The sequence below is a fragment of the Colletes latitarsis genome, chromosome 9 (assembly GCF_051014445.1).
Source record: "Colletes latitarsis isolate SP2378_abdomen chromosome 9, iyColLati1, whole genome shotgun sequence".
NCBI lineage: Eukaryota > Metazoa > Arthropoda > Insecta > Hymenoptera > Colletidae > Colletes > Colletes latitarsis.
In genome coordinates this window covers 24,018,776-24,043,027 of record NC_135142.1, presented here as the reverse complement: position 1 = coordinate 24,043,027, position 24,252 = coordinate 24,018,776, and the positions used below count along the sequence as shown (strand labels likewise).

General features: G+C 41.4%; 1 protein-coding gene across 2 annotated transcripts in view; it reads right to left on the bottom strand.

Annotated features, from left to right (window-relative positions):
- The window catches only part of Ec (ubiquitin specific peptidase echinus), a 95,099-nt gene that overhangs the window by 12,237 nt on the left and 58,610 nt on the right, over positions 1-24,252 (bottom strand). The window contains exons 3-5 of one of the 2 annotated variants that reach the window (XM_076772825.1): positions 16,227-16,319; positions 4,584-4,718; positions 1,804-1,968 (exon numbers count right to left, since the gene is read on the bottom strand). In XM_076772825.1, coding sequence (XP_076628940.1) covers positions 1,804-1,968; positions 4,584-4,718; positions 16,227-16,319 — 393 coding nt within the window. Of the gene's footprint in view, positions 1-1,803; positions 1,969-4,583; positions 4,719-8,277; positions 10,094-16,226; positions 16,320-24,252 lie in introns of those variants that run through there. The other variant, XM_076772826.1, reaches the window with a different exon arrangement.

The window sequence follows — 24,252 nt, the reverse complement described above, 5'->3', positions numbered from 1 at the left end:
TTTCCCCGCAAATAAATTCTCAAGGATCCCTGTAACCTTGCGTGTTTGGTTGCCTTCAAAACCTGAATGTCGATCAATTTAAACCGATGGAAATTCTCTCGGGATGACTCAAAACCGCGGGAGACGATTTCAAACGTTGATAGAACACTTTTTGTAGACAGGTTTCTGCTCTAACGCGATTTCACGGTTTTACTCAGCATGTTATTCCCTTTATACACGTAGGTATCGACATGTAGCTGATCTGTATAACACGGCCATGAGAATGTAAACAACTGCATCGAATCGATAATCGTAAGGAGGAAGTATCGAATGGATAAACTTCCAAAATTAGACAAACAGAAATTCTTTCGTAATTAAACGTTACGAGCAGTTGTTAATAACCTCAAAAGAAGGTAGTTCGTCAACAGTTGAACAGTAAAGTGTTTTTACAATTGAGAAAACTCTGATTTCACACTTAGATATTTTTGTACAACAGTATACCTGAAACTGGCATAAATGGTGGAACAAGATTCTTTGAAACTGCAGTAAATTTCAAAGTGCATAGTTCGTTGTATGCCCGAAGATATATTGAAACAACAAAGTTTAGAATAAAGTTCGAGCCGGGAGTAACGTAAACATGATTCAATTTGCAGACGAACCAATAATATCGTAATATCTTTTACGTTCTCTTTTACTATTAAAAATTGCAATGAAATTTTTCCTCGTCGAATTCGTTTCAACAAAGTAAACCTCGTCTATCGTAAGGTCCACTTAACCAAATCGTAGTTTATCATCGCGCGAAATAGTATCCTTGATCCGATAGTTCGTCTCCAAAATCCCACCCACCTCAGTTTCACCCCTTCGACCGCTACTAATGAGGCGTCAAATCCTGATCAGTTTAAATTCTAATCCGTTTACACGGCTGCGACCCGGTCGTTCGGTACTAGAGCGCACTTAGGCTTCTTACCTAAGTCGCTTAAATCGCTTAAATCGCTTAAACCCACCAAGGAGGCTCCCAACTTCCCTTTATCTTCTTCTCCGCCCACTCGCCTAACCCACGCCACCCTCGAACGCGTCGATTTCGAGGTTTCCGGGATCGCACAAAGGAACCAGGGACCTGGTTCTACCTGAAAATCGCAGGTTTTCTCGTTTTTCCTGGTCCACCTGCGAAGACAACGTGGGAAACAGAAAATTCTGCGTTGTCTGGGCGAAGAAAAATCGCGTCGACAGATGGGGTTCCACGAGAGCAGAGAATACTAGACGTCGAGACCAGTTCTCGACTTTATCCTTGAAGTCTGATGGAAAGTTTCGCAAGAAACACGATTTGTGTCCGCGAGTCACAGCTATCAACGCGGCCATTTTTATTGCCAACGCGTACGAGAATTGTGAAGATGCAACGTCTCCGAGCGTCTACTACGAAACACGTTCCTAGAGTCGGTTGCTGGTAAAAATTTCGCTTGATATTTTCATTAGTAAATATTATCGGGACGTCGAGTAACTGGTTTGCATAAAGGAAGTTCAACTTTCCCTCATATTCTTCGTGACATTAAGCGACACCTTCTTGTTTCGAGCTTCCTGCTTAGCTAACGTCTACTGAAAGGTGGTCAGTCTCTTGGGGGATAATCTTAAATGCCAAATTAAGAACCAAGAAACGAACCGATGTTTCCACAAGATAAAACAAAGAAACTTTAAAACGTTCGAGAAAGGGTAGACGATTAAGAGGTAATTAGGGATTAACTCGATCTCGTCGTTTGCTGTCGCGCCACGCGGTTACCAGCGCTGATTACCATTGGCTTCGTGGAAAATAACATCGATCAAACCGACCTGTGTAAAAGGCAGAGGTTCCGAAGTGGCACCGCAAGCTCCGCAAACGCTTTGCTCGACGAGCGTCATGGCGAATTTCTGATGTGGCACACAGTGTCTCGCGCTGCACATATCCTCGGCTTCCCCGCTGGCGATGTGCAGATGTATACGCAGAAGAATGTTTTCCTGCAACGAGAGAATTCCGTTAACGTGCTTTATTGTTTCCCTCGGATGATAGATCGCTAAAAATAGAAGAGTCGTCGACGATCCTCGATTACAGTAATTTTAAAAAGCTCGATTCCTTCGATCTTTCCGCGTCTAATTGTTCATGGAAGATCGTTCCGCTCGCGCGGCGACCGCAAATTATTAATTCCTGCGTGCTCGTTGCGATTTTAACGACGAAGCGTTACCTAATCCCACAGTATTCCAAGTTTTACGATCGGATTGCTAGAAACCGTTTCGTTCGACATACGGGCATTGCAAGAGCGAGATTCGACTCGAGACGAATCGAAATCATTTTAATTCATGTAATTCGATTAAAATGCTTCGTAGTTTATAGCCCTTTTATCTATGTACCTTTCAGGTAAAGAATTTATGTGAAATAGTAACAGACTTATATGGAACTCTAGTGAACAAGTTTTTATCTATTATTGGGGTAATGAATATTAAACGCGATTAAATGATGTATTTTAGTATTTTCCCTCGTTTATTTTGTGTGAGGAATATTAATAATATGTCGAATCAAGTTTTTTAGTCCATCTCAGTAAAACAAATTGGTTTATCATCGTATTAAATATATTTTAAAACAGTACAAAAAGGTTATTTCGATGAACGAAAGGTGGTCTGATTCATAATACGCGTCGTTTAGAAGTAACAAAGAAACAAATCACTATATGTATAGAATCGGTATAGATCGTTGGATCGAGGTTTTTGCTTATCCCGAGGAATTATTGGCTGTTGCACGCGCCGACATAAACGCTAGCATAAATCTCTCTTTCGACATTCGCCGATTTCCACTGCCAGTCGCGGAGGCTATTTTCCGAGCAGTTTGCGATCCTGAATATTCTGACGGCCGAACCAGTTCTCCGTTATGGTTGCTAACTATCATGGATTGCTGTAACGATATCCGTAGGTGAGTCTAAAACAGTGTTTCCCAACTTTTTTCGCTTTTGTTGATTTAATTCAATCGATCGAACCAAAGTCTCTTCGTTCAACTAGCCCAAAAACGATTCAAACAACTACCCTCGAAATATAAAATTAATATTATACCTTGGTCATAATATAACATAAACTGTCATGTAAACTCGCTAACAAATGATCAGCTTTTCCTCCAAGGTCAACAAACTTTACCAAATTTAATAAAATGGACGTTTCGTAGAGACTGACTGGGATATGTCTCTTTTTTATGTTTTTACTACTCGAAGACTATTAAGAACGAAGTACTACGAGAATCGTTACTTCTATTTCGGTATATAATTGCTTCCTTTTTCGTAAGGAGAGCTGGTGGTCCCCATGGGATTCGCGAAGCACAGTTTGAGAAAGACTGGTCTAAGCAAACACACTGGCGGGAGTCCACTTTCTCGTTTACACCGGAGTCACGTTTAGTCGCGTGCATGTCTTTCCGTGAAGTATGTGTGCGCTCGTGTCGACATCGGCTCGTTGAATAAAATGAATGTAACGTTACGAATGCAGTCGCGCCACGCGAATGTAATAAATGTAAGGACGCTTTTAATCGCGTTGCTCCGTTATCTTTCGCGCTCCTCGACGCAGCAATACGCTGCTCGAGTTGCGTGTTGCGCAATTAGCAAAAATTACGCGCTTTGTTCGGTCGCGTTGCTGCGCCATTCATTCAGGATCGTTATCCGCCTCGCTACCTTCAATCTTTAATTTCTTAAGGTCCATTATCACGTGACGTAAAGTCACGACTTTTAATGCCGTGACATTCAATGTCACGACGTTTGTCATCGTGACAATTTTAATGTCGCGCTCGTTTCCCCATTTTCTATCCATTCTATATAAATCATTTGCTCGAGAACGAGAATATCAATTTTTCAATCATCATTAAAAGTTTTAAACTGTACGATGACCCCTCGATATGAGGATACTTTCAAGTCTTTTCCTTAGATCAGAGCTTATAACTCGAGGATATATCGGGACAATAGACCATAGAATTCCGTCCATTAAATCGAAGTTTTACATACTTACGTTCCCCTCAGGTACATTCACTATCACGTTCAATTGGATTTACAATTTGTTCTGTTTTCTTCTCGCTACGAACTAGTCGTGCATTGTATAACCATTCTTTACATGTTGGAGAGTGAAATTTTCAAGACGTAAGTGGTTACACAACCCCTAAATGATTTTATTATAAAACATCGTTAAACGTTGTATGCTTTCTACGATTTGGTACATACTTTCCCTTTCTAAGCTAGTTTACGTACGAAACGAAAAAGAATATTTCCTCTCAACGACGGATTTTCAATTCGAGAAACAATATATATATTTTCTGTAGATTTTCCAGAGCGAGATTGCAGTAACTCCAATTTCTTCAACGGTTTGGTCTATAAAAGTCCAATTCGCGACTCGTGCCTCGATCCACGCCTAATCCGTGCCTTCGCCAGCAGCGTTCTAATTCGACAAAACGACCTACTGGCATTCCAGGTCGGCGCGAAATTGCAAGGAGTCTGCTGGACACCGGACGAAAACCCGTTTTGCCTAGATTCGCGTGCAGCGTGTCGACACATCGGTCGCCGTACGCGCGTAATAGGACAAAGGGAACAAGGTATGTAATTGCCACTTACGAAACATTCCGCCGCGTCGTCCATGAATCCGAGCTGAAACCTTTGCTGATCCAAAAAGCTCTCGGCCAGAGCACGGCGCAGCGTGTCAGGCGGCAAGGCGCTCTCTTGCGAAAACTGGAGCTGAGAAAACAGGTCCTGCAACACACAAGGTGATGAACATTTAGTATCGACGGTCTTCTGTCCCAAATAGACCTAACAGTTACATAGAATGTCCCTGAACGACGTCCACGAGGCAAAAAAAGAATCTGTATTTTCGATCATTACTATTGTCTTAACCAGACGGTTTGATCAATCTGACGTTGCGTTACTTATAAAAAAAACTCTCCATTTTAAAGTAAAAATTTAGTTTCTGGAGAATTTCCAGGTGTCTCGATGTCGTTTTTATTCAGTCCATTATTAGGTGACACAGTCCCCTGGAAAAAATGCGACTAGCGTCGTAGCGTCGAGCGATAAACCTTCTGGCGAAGAAGAGCCGTACCTTGACGCGACAGGCTGATGTATTGTGTACGAAACAGGACACGAATAATGGCGAAGACACTCCACGTGTCGCGATGGCTGTAAATATTCCTCTTTTTACACGGCGTACGGTATCGCGTTATCGACGTCCAAGGTGTACTCAAGCCACGTGGTCGCGAGACATTTTATTGTTGTGCAATATCGTGTGCAATTTTTGCCCCTGAACGTTGAGTAATAATTACAGCACGAATTTTACAAGAAACGTAAGCACCATTGTGCAATATTATTTGCAGGGTTTATGTCGCGACGATGCAATGGAATGTGAATTTTGCTGTAAATATTATCGAAAATATTGCCTGGAACTTCGTACCTGATTGTATACATTTATTATTTTTATAATACAAATAAATCGAGGAAACGCTGAAGACCAGTAGAGTTCGTCTAGTTGGCCAAAGAAAGAAACGAACGAAACCCAACAACCAAATTACTCCACCGTGAAACGGAGGTCTGAATCGCTGGCGGTCGCAAAAGGAAACTCATAACGCCCACGCACTCTCAATTTCCCATTACATAAACGTATGCAAATCCAGGCGCGTATGTAAATCGGAGCGGCGACCCGAACGAAATCTCCCGTTTAGTCATCGCGAAGAACGAACGCGCCTTTTCTTTTCCCTAATCAGCATATCACTGCGCCATGAATGAAAGGGCAAACGGTTTCGAAATAGGGGTGAAACACTCCTCATTCAATTGTTCTACATTTAAATACTCGAATAACGACAATCAAACGGTAATATTTAAAATTTACATTGATATTTGAATTTCAATTCAATTCTGCTCTAATGTTATTCAGCACAAGATTATCAAGATAAACAGAAGTTAATTGTAAGCTTGCACTTATTACGAGCCTTCTTCAGGAACTATTATACGTTAATACAAAAAATAATATATATTTCAATAAATTGTTCCTGAACTCTCTGAAATATTCGAATATTAAATTATTCGAATGGTCTTCAGACCTGTTTCGAAACCACCGCGAGTGGAAAGTTTGTTTCCCTGGCTATTATCATCGCAGAAACCGCGACCCGGCGATTTCGACTCTTCTCTCTTGATATGCCACCGGGATGCGTTCTCTGGAAGCGATTGTGCAAAAATACCGCGGGTAAATTGCGATCCACACTGTTGGCGCGGGGTAAACGAGTTAGTTTCGTAACTAATCTTCGAACGATCGGCGAGCAACGGTCACACGTAGAAAGTCGCCGTGCACCGCTTCGGGGTGGTTGCTCAACGCAGCATTTCGAGAGACGAAGGCGAGGAAAAACTTTAACGAAGAAAGAAAAAAAGAACGCGGCTGAGAAGTATGCAACACGACGAACTGACGCGTAATGGGAATCGGCGAACTTTTTCCAATCATCGACGCGCTAGAAACTTCACGGTATAGAGCGCAACAACTCGATAACGATAAGAATACGCCACGACTTAGTCTGAAATACTCGAATTCTTGCTACGAAAATATCTGGCAAGGATAAGGACTTACGATTCAAACTTTCAATTTGTATGTCAGAAATTAGTCGAGACAGAAAGAATGTTAAATATGAAAAAAGGTTTGAATAATAATTCCATCGAGATTTATAAAAGAATCGTCTAATTAGTGGCTTATAATTTATTATAATTTTTATTCGGACATTGTAATTCAACTGAACGATTGATGTAACTACCCTTAGAGTATTTTCGAAGAATACTGTGAATGAAGTTTTAGACTGTTTATATTTAAAAATAAAAGGTGTTTTTCAAACATGTTTATCTTTTTTAAAACCATTATATCATAGTCTTAAATAAATATGGGGTATAATTCAATTTGATTTAAGGGAAGGGGAAGAAGATTTGGTTTATAGTGTTTCGTTAAAAATCGAGGAAATGGTAGACACGCGTCGAACGGAAAGAACCACAAATGGCCGGGTGAAATTCTTCAATGAAAGTCGTCCGATCAGTATCCGGTGCTGGGAGTGGAGAACAGCGGTAATGGTAGTGATAGATGTGGCTATACACTGTTTGACATAAAGACGATGATAGTGTACGTACACGTGCATCGAGAAGGATGTCGCACCTGTTGCAAGCAGGTTATAGCCTGGTATCGAAAAAACCAGACGGCTTGCAGAAACAACATTGCTGTGCGAGTGAAATCGATGAATGAAAGCGGCCATACCGCTACGTTTTATCTCGCTGCGACACGATCCCGGAAAATTCTTAGTTCCAGGAACTTAAAGACGCATTTTAGCGAGCTTAACACCTTTGAGTCTCGATTGCAATGTCAATGCAATTGCATCCGATGCTTTGAAAGAAATTAATATGGAAATTTGGAGAAAAATATCTAATTTACTTGCTCTTTAAAAATTGTATTTATTACTATATAGAAGTTTTCCTTGATACTTATTACGCCGTAACTATTTTATGGTTTATTGCTCTAATCAAGGATAATCGGTATAGTTAAACCTTGCACCGCAACATAAGAAAATGAGATAAAATCGAGAAGTGGACAGAAAATCTGCTGGAGCGACACAAGCATGAAATTATGCTCTAACGACGTTTTAAAGAGAGGCCATGTGTATTGCTATAAGTGCTCTCGCACACAGCCTCGGTCGTTTCAATTCTTATCATGCCAACCTTAATATCTCTTCAAGAACGTCTGTGACGTCTCCCCAAGAAAATTGCCCATTAATACGCAAAACAGCATGCAAAGATACAAACAAAAACATTGCAAACGTCTCAGCTGTGGAGGACACATGCGGCGCTAAAAAGCGAAAACAGCTTTTTGTTATTAAAAAAAACAAGAAAAAATGCAATACAACTCGAGACAAGCATAACATTCATAGCCTCGTAACGGGCGAAAATAAAAATGTCGAACAACTGTGAAAGAAGCAGCAATAAATTTTAAAATTTACATTTGTCACACCGAACGAGCAATACGCGTAAAATTTTTTTTCCCCCTCCGAAAAGAAGGCGGCAAATTTAAATATCCTGACCTTTACCGAACTTGAAGATTTAAAAACAGAAGCTCAAATTTCTCAACCTCCACGATTTTTATAGAAACATCAAATAACGAGTAGATCAAATTCCTAGTCTAAACTCCAATAAATAAACGTGCAATTTTCTAAGATTCTAAAAAAAATCATTTTAAATACCAGTGAATTTTTTGTTTATTTCTAAATCAAATTATACCCTTTAATTGCATAATTCATACTTTTCTCAGATCGTTCAACTCGATGTTGGACGGCGTGTCTTCCCGCTCCATGCCGCTGTCCACCTCCTCCTCCTCCTCCTCTCCAATGACATCTTCAACTTTGACCCTAGCCACCTCGTCCTTTTTCTCGCGATCGAACGTCGTCGACGCAGCCGACGCGTCCTGACGGACTTTTATCCACTTCAACATTTTCTTTTGCAACGTCTCGACACCGTGAACCCCGGCTACGAGCCAGCGCGCTCCATTACAAGCTCGTCTTTCGAAATCTGTCCGTCCCGATGCAACCGAGATACAACTCGTCCGCGGCCGTTCATCGCGTCGTCGACTGGTTTAAGATCAAAGGGAACGACTTCGCTGTCGAGGCGTTTCCAAAGTTTGCGAACTCCGGCCACGGGAAGTCCTGTAATTTCGGGCACGCGGCCCCCGCGCCCTTCGAGGACGAGACAAGAGCGACGTTCGGGAAGACCGACATGTCTCTGACGCTGGTTCCGAGCAAATACAAATTTTCGCTCAGCCGGACTAGCCTCGCCGTCAATCCTCTCGCAGAGATAGCTCTGTTTGCTGTGTCCACAAACCACGATTCGTTACCCGCTGCTTAATCTCGTCGCTGCACTTGCCTAGCGATCCGACACCTCGCTTTTGTTCCTCGTCGATCGACCCTTTTTCCCTCGAGCTGATAACGCCCCGTAATTCCCTCTGTTTGCAGTTTACCTGTCCCCTAACGTTTCTAGAACGCGAGCTCCGTCGACGTTTTCCGGGCAGAGAAAATTAGTACGCTTGATTCAGCCTTGGAGCTTTGTCTTTTATCAAAATTGTATTTTCGTGGACGATCGTAGAAGCACGGTGGCTTTCATTTAGATAACGCCTGTAATTTCCTCTGTTTGCTGTGCGCTAACAGTTCTTCTATTCGATTTTCAGGGGACGATCGAAGCCGCGTATCGAGTACTCGTGGCTTTCACGGAAGGAAAGGCGAGACAGAGGCGGCTCGATGGACGGGAAACAGGTGGCTGGGTCTTGAAAGGGCCCCTGGCAGATGATCTCTCGCGAAGACTGAAGGAGGAATCATATCCAGCAATTGCATGCCGGATGTGCCGGGAGAACCCGTTGCCAGACGAGTCGTAGACTCGATTAAAAACATAAACTCGTTTGGCAAGTGAAGTCACCTCTTCGATCTACGAGCCGCTTGGTCGTTTGGAGTCTGTATAAATGGCTTCGTTCGTTTTATCTCTCGTCGGGACTTTGATAAATATTTTGCCACTTTGTCGCGCGAAAGGTAGACAGTTTCTTGGACGTACGCACGGAGCTGCAATTTTACGGATGATCGCGATTGGAGAATACGCGAAGACGAGCTCGGGGTACGCAGCTAGAAGCGTGACTAAAAAATTCTGTTTCCTGAACGACGGTGAATCCTCTCTTCCGGACGTTAACGACTCGTTGCATCTTTCCCTCGACTCGTTCCACTTCGGCGTGCCACGTGCTTCGCTCGTTTTACTGACACGATTCCTTTAAAATTATTCTAACTTTATCGTAACACTTCACTTTATCCCTGTCCATCGATTGTTCCTCTAACTACCAGACATCTGTGTCTGCTTCACTTAGCTTTGCTAGGCTGTTATCGAGAGCTTGTAAAAATCTTTCACTGTTTTCGAACCACTGTCTCGACGAAACATCACTCCACCCCGTCCAAATCACGTGGACTATCACAACAAGGAATCCTCCACCGTCGATTCTACGTCTTCGATCGTTTTACCGAGGATCCTCGTAGCGCTGCTAAAAACACTCTTGAACTACGTCGACGCTCCACTTTTGTCGACTGTACGCGTATCAGTCCGAGGGCTCGCGATCGCCACGTCGTATCAGCCCTCGAACCCTTCCGCTCCCCTCGCGCGCAAAGGGTGACACCGTTCGATATCGTCGGGGGTTGGCTTCCACCCGGTGATCGTCTCCAACGAGGTGAAAAGGCTCGATCGCGCGGTGGAACGTGGACAACGAGCACGGGACTACCTGCACGCGGCACCGTGCGCTCGTACCTGAAACCAACGGCTCGCACAGTGCTGGAGAACATCCCCCACCCTTCGTTCGGTCTCTTTTCCTCTTCTTTCGCGTCGACGGGCCGCACGTCGTCTCTCTCTTTCCCCTACCGCCGCTACGAGGCCCTCCATAGACCCGAGAAGCCAATGACGTCACCTGGTTAGCTGTCCTACGTTCACCAACCTGGCGGCCCAACCAGGACCGTACGCTTCGGGTTCCCCGACGACCTCTTTTCCACGAGATTTTCATCTCAACCTTCTAAATCGCTGTTCATTTTTGTATTTATTTAATGTCTTTGTTGCATCGAGTTTGCGTTATTGCAACATAAGAAAACAAATTCTACCAGTGAACATTGAACGAATATTTGAAATTAGAGAACAAAATTATCGACATTCGTTTGCAGCGTGAAACGAAATGCAAGAAAATAATGTATGCGAGAGGCAAGGTGCAGCTGAATCGCTGTTTCTAAGTCTAATCTCAACTTATGATCATCCCTTTCTTGCAGTGTAGTCATGTGTTATTCAAGCCCTACGTGGCTACCGTGTTGTTTTCTATTAATGGACAGGATGCTAACTTTCAACGCATGAATATGTATGCAGAAAACTGTGTGTCCACAGAAACGAATCCGATCGATGGAAGGATGACTGATTGGCTGAATAGTGAACGAGTACAGGTGCAGTTACGAAGTCGAAAAAACGACAAGAGAAATTAGGACGGATGCAAATCCGATGATGTATTCGTAAAGTTCTCTCCGATTTAACGTTTAACTAATCCTTTAACGCTCAGTAAACGGAACAGTGGATTTTTTTGCAAATACGGTAGTACTTGAACGATTACATCACCAGAGAAAGTTCTAATTACACGTAGTCTTATCGATGCACAAGAACCGTGCTGGTGAAATTTCTTATCTATCGCAAGTGGCGACAAACACAAGAAATAAATAATACCAACTGTTAACAAATAATGTGGAAGGGGTAACCTTATCTTTCAAACAATGAAGTCAAAAATATATGGACAACAATAGAATCGAATGTTTTATTGTTTGAAATGTAATTTCACCAGTAAGGTATGATCTTGATACCTGAAAGATTAGAATCTCTTATTGTTTGTTATCAAAGAAAGTTAAGTTGCTTGAGCGGAACGAGTATCTACGTCCCTGGGGCCCGATGCTTCTCCCGTAGAACTATGAGAGTCACGAAGAACGGTTCTGTGTGGTCGTAAAGGTGTACCTACGTGATTCGTCCGAGAATATGAGAGGCCCGCACTACGAGGACTGGGACAAAGCCAGTTCTACATATCCAGCCTGGCGTATAAGATACGATTGGGTCCTGTGTCAGCGAGAGGAAACGGAGCCTACGCGAGCTCGACGCGAAAAAGCATGGAGGACGGAAAAAGTAGCCACAGGTACGGTTGAATATACCTGAACAAACCGTGAGCCACGAACGAGGGATGATACATACTACGCGGAATCATTCCGAGAGAGATTTGATGCCTTTTGATCTTTCCCTGTGATATCTCGTTTCTGTGAAATTTTTCGAAAACAGGAAAATGAGAATTCCTGTCAAACGTTCTTTCGAGATTCTGACTCAATGATCTTTTTTCAAGAATCTACGAAAGTTTGAACAGAAGAAAATTAATTGGTCATTCGACGGACGCCAGTAAATACATACGTGTGAACAGAAAATTACTAATATCCCAGATCAGTTATATGTATACTCTATTAATTTTATACAAACGGAAGACAAGAAATCTTGACATTTAATTTTGTTTACTATCTTTCAACAACTTCCATCCACGCGTCACTCGCGGTTCCGATGATGTCATTTCACGTTTCGCAAACGAGTTTGCTCGCCCTAATATTCTGATTTAAATATTATACAATGGGACACTATCCGCCCAAGCGCCGATCGTTTCTCGTTATTACTTAATAACAAAACGTGGGTGAGCTCGCGTAAGTCAAGCAGCCACTTGAGGACGCGTAGGTTTCGTAGTAATTTCCTCCTTCCTAAATAAAGCGGAATATTAAACGGTGTCCCCGCACGGAACGCCGTTGCATGAATATTTAAATGGAAATGATCTTCCTACGCCTGCATTTCGGTTCTCCGAGTTCGATGAACACGAATATCGGAAGCGAGAACCCATCTTCGTGGGCTTTGATATTCAATAATGACGAATGCAATTTCCTACTTTAATCTTTTATTTTGCATTTAAAATCAAATGTAAAACTGTTAACAAAATTTGGAATTTAAATAATGAAAATAGAAATGAGAATAAAAATAAAGGAATGTTGATCTTCGCTTTGGGTCTATTTTATGAATTCTTTTAAGATTGAACTAACGTAATAAGAAATGGGAGGATCATTTTTTGAAAAGTAATTTACCAGAAGCATAAAAATCAAAGGATTGCTAAATCGGAAAAAGCGTTATATCGAGACAATTAGCTTTTTAACGCCACCCAGTTGATTTTCTACGTCGCTGGACGGCGCAAGTTCAAGGGGATCATTCTAGACGCCCGGAAATGAACTTCATCCATCGATGGTGTTCAGAACCAGTGCAATGATCAACCGATGCAACCGCAATGCCACCGCAAATCGTATTCTTGGCAGTGGGCAAAATGAGAACAAATTCCGTGGACTCGAGTGTTGTGTGCAGGATAGTTGTCTAGCGGTATAACTGTTCGTCTAGCGACAACGAAGGATACCTCCGATAATGCCCCCTAATTGCCCAAACGGCCGGCCATTATCGTTGCTTTCGAGGACCTAACTGTATTCGGCGTACGAAAAATTAAACGAGCTCTTAACCGTCGAGAACATCGGCGTAACGCGTAAGTGACTCGTGTTCGTGTCATAACGAGAGTTTAGGACGATCAAAGTTCGTTTCTAAAGCGAACACGTTCACACGATAATGTCCGCGGCAAAAATAAGGAAATTTTTACGTAACAGAATGAAATACAACTTGATCTCGTCGAGAAATAGTTTCGATTTACTTGGACGAGCGAGCTGTGATTTAGCATGTCCGAAGAATCATTTATTACGTAAAAATGTTTGCACTCTGAGAGGATGAAATTGAAGCGCGCGAGGTCCAAGGATCGTAAAGTCGAAGAAATCGCCTGAGGCACGTGGCAAAGGGTCGTCCCGATCCGTTCTAACACACGAGTTTCGACCCTTTGAATACGTTTGTGGTGAATCACCAAGTCGAATTCTTCGTACGCTCACCCCTTCTATGGAATCCGGGAGGACTTCCTCTTCCCAGAAGAATCTTTCAAATTTGACAGTCCCGTACAAACTGGCAGGTCTGCATTTTTTACAGTTTATGAATTACTAAAATATGAGTCATGACTATACATAGTCTACTTTCTTTTTATATCTATTTTTCTGGAGTTAGGATTTGCATATATCTTCTTACAGAGATACTTAATAGTACTGCAGGTTCAACCATTCACTGTTTAGTATCGTTAATTCATGTTACAAACAACCAAGAAACAATTTCTCGTACGAAGAGTAAAATAAAATTCATGTAATAGACTGTTAATTTAACGTGCACGTGAATTTTTTAGATTACGCGGTAACGTCGTTGATAATAAGAATGGAACGATTAATGACCCTCTTGTCATACAAAGCGACATCTTATTTTTCATACTATTGTGTAACGCAACGCCATTCTAGTATTCTCTTGTATCCTCGGCAGTACCGTGTACAATGGTGCTCGTGTTTTAAAACAGTACACGCACTGACTTTCCAGTGACTCTCAGATCGTCAGAAAAGAACTGCTGACTCCTCGTTTCGAATACACACGAGAACAACAAATTCGTAGTACAATGCAAACTAATAGAATTTGTCCACAAAGGAAGTCCATTTACTTTTGTCAGTGATTTCGCATTGAAAATCAAACGAAAAAAATTCTACAACAATTATTAAACTCTTCAATTTAAAATTTTTCGGAGCCAATAATTCCTAATTTACTGACCTCTGACCTCCGGTTGTTTCTCAAAAACGTCACAATTTCCTTATTTTTCCGCATCAAAGGGTGGTCAAACCGCGGAGTAAATAGGCGAATAAAAGAGTAAAAAATGGCGTTCGAGGAAGGCGAGAAAAACAAAGGGTAAAAGTAATAAATATTGGCTTCGAGGCGTAGTTCTGAAGGAAGGATACAACTGCAGGCAAAACGAATCCCGCAACAAAGAAACGCGCGAGTCCTTTCGCGCTGGAGGCTCGACTTCGTCCCTGCGAACTTCGCTCGAAACACGGTACCCTTTGCCTGCGGCAATTAACTCTCGAGATTGCTAATTAACCCCGTGAGAACATCGGGGAGGATCCTACGCGTTTTCTACCTACTTCTCCTGACTTAGCTTCGGATGTGCCACGTTTCCGTCGCGTCTCGTTTCCTTCCATACGCCGAAGAGAAGAGGAAAGCTTCTGCGTCGTGATTCTACTAGCCGTTTACTACAATGAACCTACAACAACCTGGAGGAGTACTTTCCGTTCCCTCGACCAATCATGGAACACCTTCGAATGTGTGTCTCGCAGGAGAAAGGTTTACTATCCGAGTGGCCCGTTACAGTCACTGCTTCCATCGATGTTCGATTGTGGCATACGCGAATGGAAGCGATTCGATAGTATGCAAATTCTGATCGTTGGCAGAAACAACTTTTGTCTCAGTCTGTTAATTCTACTTTATTGCTAACTATTCGTCCGGAGAAAACATACGAGATCTGTTCCATAAGCGATCTTGAAACGTTCTCAAAGCATTCGAATTATCCAGATATCTATCTGGAGATTAAAATCATGGAAGTAAGTAAAAGTATTTAATAGTCCGAATGATTGAAAAAGTCGATTAAACCTGTCCACTGTCTGCCTTTGCGCTTAGAAACTGTACCGCGTTTCTTCGGAGTCTGTAATGATTTATTGAACAAGGTACCACCATTTTATAGCATCGGCTCCGTTCACTCGCAATAAAAAGCAGAGGTACTCCGTTTTTTTTCTGATTAGATTACCTCCGGGAGATTAGTATTGTAACACGAAGTGGACACAGTACGCAAGAACCGTAAAGTAATCTTCATTCGTCTTAAGTTTTCAAGCGCCTAGACGCTTTTATCTCGAGTGTTCCGGTTCCCTAAGGGCTGGCGTTTTCATTATCGTCGTGGGATTTTTCGAGTGGCGAGTGCTACTCGTAAGATCACACGATCGAAATCACTCGATGCGACACCCTATCTCTTCGCGGCATGCGAAAACCACTCAAGGCTGTCCGCTTTTGTTGGTAAATCATTGGTGCTCATCGATACGTAAAGATGTCAAGGAGCTTTTTAATGAAAGCAACATCTGCTTACGGTCTTCGTTAGTTCGAGTGTGACTGCTCGACAGATCGACGAGCTACGAATTTGGTAACTACCAGATAGATCCGATCTACTACAAGTAATTAACGTTGTTCGCTTATCTTACTGACAAGGGTTAAACGGTCGAGTTTAATTTTAATACCTTGTAGATTTGTACGAGATTTTGCTTTAACTACCCATTGGAATTTCATCCTTTGTACACAAGAATTTTTACGAAGAGCTAATGAAAGATTTATTGAAAGATCGATAAATTTTTAATATATCTACTGGTAAACAAAGATCTAAGGTTCTAATATAAATTCCTTGCGCTTAGGTGCCACAAACTATACGCATACCTACGCAGTCGCGTCTCATTACACATGCAGCCGAGTGAATCAAGGGACGTCCGCGTACAGGTATTTTTTCCACGCACAATTCGTCCGTTTCGTCGCGTGTTTTAGTAAATAATATCCGGCGACGGAATAACTCGCTATATCCTCGTTCACACCGTCTCTCGACGCGCATATTTAGCCACTCCGTTGATGCAGGTCTTAATGAGATTCGCGTTCTTTTCTCCTTTTTTTTTTCGCTCGATCTATCTCGCTTACCTTGAGGGCGCAGAAGATGCAGGATTCCCGCATGCAGGCATGTCCTGAAAGCTCCCTGAAGCTTCGCCGGAAGATATCCAGGTGCCATAACACCTGAAACGTGAGAAAATGGACGGTTAATAGCGCGCAAAGTGGGACACGCGCTGAAAACTTGCGCTGTGATAAAACGTAAATACAAGGGTGGCGTCTTGTGTAGTTACAAAAGGGTTCAAACTCGAAACGACATACGTAAAGTGTGAAATTGTTTTCCTCCGCATTATCCGTGGCATAATACGGAACAATTATCATTACTTGGTCAACGTGTTGATATCAATCACTTTCCATTATCGTTCTTACGAAGAAATCAACGAGCATGGAAGATTTATTTTTTGGTCTGTCTTTTAGAATTCGAAACATTGATTGATGATTTCAAGAAGCCTCGTTATCTTTCACGAACACAGTTATCCATTCATTTCAAAGATACCATGCTTTGATGGATTATACAAAGTGATTCTTGAAGGCAATTTATGTTCTCTGAACGAAGATAAAAAGAATTCATAGGGGGCAAAGTTGAATTCCCTATGTGGAGCCATTATACATATTACATTTTTATCGTTGCACAAAAAAATATTATGTCGTTGATGTGGCTTCGCGCGGAGGTTTCTACTTTTTTCTCTATGAATTTTTTGTATCTTCGATTAAGAAAGACCTGCAGCTTGTCCTAGTTTTTAGGATCACGCTGTATAGTATTGTAGAAATCTAGATCATTCCTTGGTGGCACATAAAGAGTTTAGAACGACGAACGTGCACAGTGCATTTGCTTGTTCTAGGTTTGCTTTCCCTCAACTGGTAGAGTAGGGTCAAGTCGACCCTGAACAGAAATAGGTGAAACGTATAGCACGTGCAACTAAATATGTAACCACTGATACACCAATCCTAAATCAAATTGTTGTGAAACTTGCCAACAATCCATAAATTCAACCTACAGTTTTCCGTGTTCGACAAACTTTCCTGTTGATTTTCGAGAGAAATTCAACACTGTACTATTCACGTTTGCCCCACTTTGGTTTCGCCATTTTCTATTTACCTGAAGATTAAATTATTTCAGATTAACGCTCTAAATTCGAAGAAAATGTCCTGTTAACCGGGTTCTTGCTGTATATAAGATAATATCGTCTTTATTATACACCGAACAGAATACATAATGCTAAGCGTACGATCAGAACCAACAGCCGCAGAAAAGCACTATAGACAATGGTGAATGGTCAAGACTCGACATTATAAAATCTAATAAGATAGACAAAGCAATTTTTAAATTAATTTTGCTTTCACACAGACACAAACGAATAAACTAAACAAAACTGTACATAATAAAATTAAGCAATTGTATGGCAACAAGGGTATTTCTAAAGTTTTTAGTTTGCCAGGTTCGTGCCTTTTCGTTTCGATCGTAACGATATCATTATTAGAGCATGCTAATTAGCAATAAATCTAGAATCTTTCCATTGATGGATAAAGAATACGGGTCGTAGGTGTGCACGCAATACGAGGAAATATGTAAATGCGACAGCCCCCTGCGTGGAACGAGCCTTCAACCACGAACGATAGTAGTCCACCGTATCGTGAGCACATTATTATTCCCAGAGAAAGTAAATCACAATTTCCGCGACCGTGTCCTGTCGCATAGCGGAACATTATTTTCGCCTTTCCGGCGTCACGGGCTAAATATCCGGTATTCTTAAAAATCGCGTCGATCATTCACGGGAAAATGAAATCGTAAACGAAGCGTAGAAAATTTTTTTTAAAGATGTTTCGCTAAAATAAAAATAAAAAAATTAAATATAAAAATTTCTCTAAAATACAAAGAAACGTTTATCCATAAGCATAATGGCCATGTTTGTCGACTTTCGACGAAATTACGTTTCATCTATTAATGCAATTATCTTAATTGCAGTGTGTGAAATCGTAATAAAGCGAGTTTTATCACTATAGAGAGATCTGATTTAATTAGCTCTAATGGCAAAACGTATTTTCGCCTTGAGGAAGAAACAGAAGACCGGAACGCGACGAACAGTTTTTCACAGACTTTTGTAGGTTACGTTAGTTGAAATCAGATATGGGAAAAATTTTATACAAATAATAAATGAAACATAGAAATTGTTTTTCTTGATTGAGCAGTTCTTCTTTCAGTCGCTATTCGAAATTTTTTACTCAGATAAAAATTTGTCGTAATTTATACGAAATGAAGTGAGTAAACTGAGCAAATCACTTATTATAAATACAAATCAATTTTGTTTGTCTACTGAAAACATTTCGGATGGTTCATTATCCAAAGAGTCCGATATAAAATGTTTTTCAACCTTTTTTAATAATATTCTTTGCAGAATTTATTAGCTTGCCTGACCAGTTTCTTTAACAGAAAAAATTAATCTATCTACTAGTGTTATTCAAGTATTATTAATTGTTTTGTTGATAAATTAGCACCCAATGTTAAAATCGTCGTTGTCATACAAAAAAAAAAATGGAGAAACAACGTACATATATGCGGGAAAGCGTTTTCATTGAATGGACGTGTTTTGAAAGACTCGTGGGATCCAACAAGTGAACAGGGTCCTTCCAACAGGAGCGTGTCAATATGGCTCCCATGTAAGGGCGTTCCACAATACACGAGGGACAAGTGCACGCCTCGGTTATTACGTGCACTTCCCCTCGGTGCATAAAACAAAACGTGCATTCGAATTTTCGACAACGAAAGCAGATATACGAGCCACTCGAATACTCCTTTGCATACAAATTTCATTTTCAACTACCAGCGAGCATTGCTTTTCCTTATCCAATAATAATACATTGATAATTGAGTTTTTTTACATTTGTAAATATTCGATATATTTTTGGATCGCATATGAATTATTTAAATAATTTCGGAAATGTTGTTGAAAATGTTTACAAGGAACGATAGTATCGACTATGCCTCGATACATATTAATTAGCCACTGATTAACGTGCGAAGTGATTACCAAGAAAATCCTATGAGATACTTCACGGTAATGGTTATTCACAGCTTATTAACGAGATGTTGGTTGGCTCGATTACAAGTAGATCAAGCGATTGTTCATTGCGAAATTAATCGATTGTGCATTCCAATAATTTTCCTTTCACTCTATTCGGCAGGATAAAGTACTTTCCTTATTTTGAAATTTTCTTCAAAACTGGAAAATCTGTCCTGTTATTGTCCTTGCGAAAAATATTTTTCTTGTCGAAAGACCCGTTTTTTTTTTTTACTCACTATACTTGCATTAAAAAGAAATTCAGGAAGTTTTATAGAAATTGCGTCCACACACGCTTAAGAATTCCAGGACGCTCTAAATACCTAATTATTGTTGCATGACTCCGACGCATTCGTTCAGATCTCCTCTGCGGATATACAAGCATTTAAAACTCTTCATTCTCGAGCATTTCCATGCAACCTTGGCTAAAATTTATTCTACTGTTACTTTAAACGGATTTCATTGAACGTTATTTTATACAAAATAAATGCACGCAATTCATTACCGATCTATATACTTTTGTATCATTATTTTCAGTAATAAGAACAGGAAAATATTTTCCTTCGCGCAGACGTAAACAAAAACTACTTTTTCATATTTTTATCCATCGCTGTAGAGGATCAAAATATTATTGTTGGATAATAAAGGTATGTTTATTCAGACTAATAAGAAAATCTCGAAATTGATATACGAGTTTGCATATGTATAAGCAAATAATATGAAAAATAACTCATATCCCCGTGAATGTTTCCATTTCTAATAAAGGTTTCAACAAATTAACTCGCTTCTGATATTCACACGCAATCAGGTTTTTTTTTCGTGCGTGAAAAAACCCGCAAACCGACCGATTTCGCCACAAAAGCGACACGTTTCCCACCGCGATCGCGCTAATTTGCATACGTAACCAACAGTTTCATGTGATTTCTATACACACATGGTTGATCGGTTCATTATACCGGATTATCCGCGAACTCGTCTAAACTCGGCCTATCGCACCGCGGAAACGCGTTTCATCGCACCTAAATGTCGCAATTCTACGACTGGAAACGTTTCATTCACAATAAACACGATGAAAGTCGTCGAGAAAAACAGAGAAAAATGGATCGCGATTGAATTCCAATTTTTTCGCGATTTAATGAACCGATGGTCGCAATTATTATCGATAAACTACGTTAATATCCACCGTTCCTTTCGAAGAAACCGCGAAACGTTGCCGCGAGGGAAACCCATTAAATGTGTGTCGAGTCTGTTGTGTTTTCTCCATTTTGCGCGTCATCGTTCACACGTGGCGATGTATTTAGGTCGACAGTAAATTTAAGGCCACGACGGAGATATTTTACGCAAAATTTTATTCGAATAATAAATAACTAACGGGATTAAACGATGAAAATTTTAATTTGAAAGTAGATTATTAGACTTCGACGATGTATAATATAAACTTTGAACTCTTGAAAACAATGACAACCGCTAAATCTCACCCTGTCTTCACCAATCCCACAATTCCATCACCGTTAACTACCATAACTGTTTGCTATAACACGATAGCGTATGATCTCGTTAAAGGCAACGTATGGCGTGCATCATTACCACGTCGCGTTTTATGGTGCTTGAAACGCGAGACAGAATTTAAAAGAAACTTTGTCTTCTGAACGACTTATCGTTATTATTGAATGATATTTACAAACTTTAAAAGTTAAATATCGAACTTAAATAAAATAGAAGACTTTTAGACTTCGATTCCAGTAAATACACTGCAATTTAACTTCCTCGAAAGCAGTTACGAACTCCAAATCTCACCTTGATCTCTCACATATGATCTCATTACAAGTCACACGACACATATCATTATTACATCGTGAAAAGTATGATATTATGTGAGTGCAACAGAATTTACGAGCATCTCTGTCTGGTCCCAGCCTTAGTTGTATCAACAGACTCTTGTACTTCTACGATAAATGATCAGCGAATACACTGCACTCTCTCCAAAAAATCATTACAATCCTCAAGTCCAGATACCAATTACTGTAAACACAAAGATAAATATTGCAACCAAATATTAACTTAAAGCTCCGAAATGAAAATTTCACAAAAAGAAACAACAAATAGAATACTCTTCAGCAAACATACTGTATTCCATGTCCCTCAAAAACAATCACAACCCACCCTGCAAGCCTTACCGCGACGTTTCCAGGCCCCACAGTCCCATCATCGAAATCAAAATGCTTTAAACCCCCGCAGCAATGGCGCATGGAACTAATGATTCTGCGTCGGGTAGGGACTCCGTGATTTAAACATGCAGGACCGACCAGAGAATCAACAGGTACAGCCTCGGAAGATCGAGACAGATTGTAACGGTATCCGCGTTATTCCAGCGTATCGAACCGCGCCGAAAGTCGTTCGTTTCGAACTCGAGTATAGCAACAACCGAGATAAAAGTCAAACCTTGGCGATCTGGAAGAGGGCCTGCCTCCTGGGTCTCTGTTCCTGCTTCATCGTTCTGCCCCGGTTCGCCAGTTCTTGCATGGACGACTCACGACCGACAAACACGCGCGACGATTATCCACCGAACGCTCAAAGATCATCCACGATCGGTTTTTAAGGAGGTATCGGTAGCACTGTACATCATACACAGGGTGTTGGTAAACACAGACACAAGCTACGCGAGGGTTGCGCGCAAAGCAGTACTCTCTTAGCCGGGCGTCGGTGCAACAATGCCCGGATAGGGCTGGGACCGCTCGGGACCGACGCCAGCGCCCGTGGGACTTCTGCGGACAGGTACAGAAACGCGCGGAACCAGTGAGCGCGTCTCGGGACCAGCGTACGTGCTATAGTACGAGCTATACTACGGTCGTAGTACGCTATACTGCACTCCACGGAGACTCAGCGACTTCACAGGGACGCAATCTTGTTTGAGGACATTTTCGGTGTTTACTGTAGCGTTTAGCATCCCTTTTCCCTTCTTTTAGTACGTTTGGACGTAAACATCGTGTGAATGGCCGCGCGATACGGTGTTTCGATAATGGACGCTTTGCTTTTAGAGCTATTATATGGGGAAGAGAAACATTGCAATAGAGAACAATTTTGAAAAAATTCTGTCTGCCGAAAAGCACGTTTTAAAACATCCCCATTGACTATTAAAGAAGTTTCTTTGAATGGGTGAATGTGAAAGAGAGTTAAATAAAGTTATTTATTAGTCCACTATTTTTATTGGTCCATCAACGAAGATTGTATTGTAACGGGAGGCTAAGACTTTAAGGTAGTATTTATATTTTAACTATTAATATAGGTCATATAGGTTGCTGTATAATATTGATATTTAAATTTGATGAAAGTGCTTATGGATGTTCATTTTAATGTGGAGAAAGTGCTCATAAACTTTAAACTCCCTGAGTCCTCTCCTACCTTAAGATTTTCTGTACACCTCTTACGTTTTACAACCATGTTTACAAATCATTAAAAACCTTCCATACACGCAACTATAATTTACATAAATAATAAACAACATCGTTGTCATATCTTCTCTTACGTGCACGTAGTTACTGTCCCTTTCGTTTACTATGAATATCCCAGAAGAAACATAAACTTCTGTACGAGTTCCACGACGAAGGCAAAAGAGGAGCGTAAAAATGGCTGGGTAAAAATGATCGTCGGCACGGGTACGGGAATGCGTCCCTGTTGTTTTACTACAGTGTACACAAGCGGCCATTTTTACTACGGGGCCCCGGCGTGGGTGAGAGGCCCGGGGTCAGTTGTAGCGGCGAATGGTGGGGGAAAAGGGCGCGAGTAGGGAGAGCCGGGTTTTCGAAGGAGCGGAAAGGGGAAGTGGTGAACAGGGCCACGGAAGAGGCACCGCGTGGTGGGGGAGTGTCGAGGCGCGAGTGACGGTACAGCGACACAGAAAGGGCGAGAGGGGGAAAAGAGATGGACGAGAGAGGGCAATCATGGGACTGACAACGTTTCACGTTACGCTACGATGCTACGAGATCGTTACGCAATTTGATTCGGGAAAGAATGAACGAGTAATTTGGGTACACCCCCGCTTTCTTCCTTCTCGAGTTACGTCGATACGTATCTCGATTTGAATTTCCATGTTTAGTCGCCTGCGTTAATTTGTACAGGGGAAGGATGTTTCCTTTGTCAGCGTGCGAATTGATTGTGACTCTGTAATCGTACGAGGAAGACAAGACACAGTACTCTCGTCTGTGTCATTGTCGTTTCAGTAATTGAATATTCTATGTACGTGCTTGAAATTAATTGGGAACGATACACGTACCGATTAAATTCATATATCCACTAATTATACTGAATTATTTGCGTCCCTCTTCATTTATACGTTCAACGTCTGCAAAGTTTCAACTAACTTGGTTTATTCAGTAAACTATAGAAATTGAATTATTTCTTTAAAAGCACAACTGGCATTGAATTTCTGAAAATTTAAATTTGCCTCGAACGAACGCCGCTTATTCGCGACTCTTTAGCAACCGAATGGGTTACAATAATTTTCTGCTGTTATAGGCAGCGTAGGCACATATGGTCGTTGGTTGCGCGCCAATCGATAAACGGCGTCAAATTTTTCTGTATATTCGCACAATGGAAAGAAAGGCTGGAAGTTATTACGTTACTGGTTGTTGCAACAGAGTGCACACACAGTCACGCAACGAGCCTGTAATTGCACGTGCACGCGAAAACCTAAGCCTCGGCGAGCACAAACGCCAGCACGTGTTAAACGTAAACGCAAACGTTCGAGACAAACGTCCTTTTCCTCGAATGGCGAAAAAACCTTCCGAAGCTACTTTCGAGCAGAGAACGGTCAGTCCGTATGGTAGGAGCTAGTTAAACGTTTTCTTGTTCCAAATAGAAATATAAAAGCGGAACGATTTACCTGACGCCCCCGCAACCGGTCTTCTCGTTCGCATAGTATCACGCAGGGATCCTTGATCGTTTCTACGCGGACCTGCTTTCGAAAAAACACCTCGTTTTTCGCGAATTCACGAAATGAG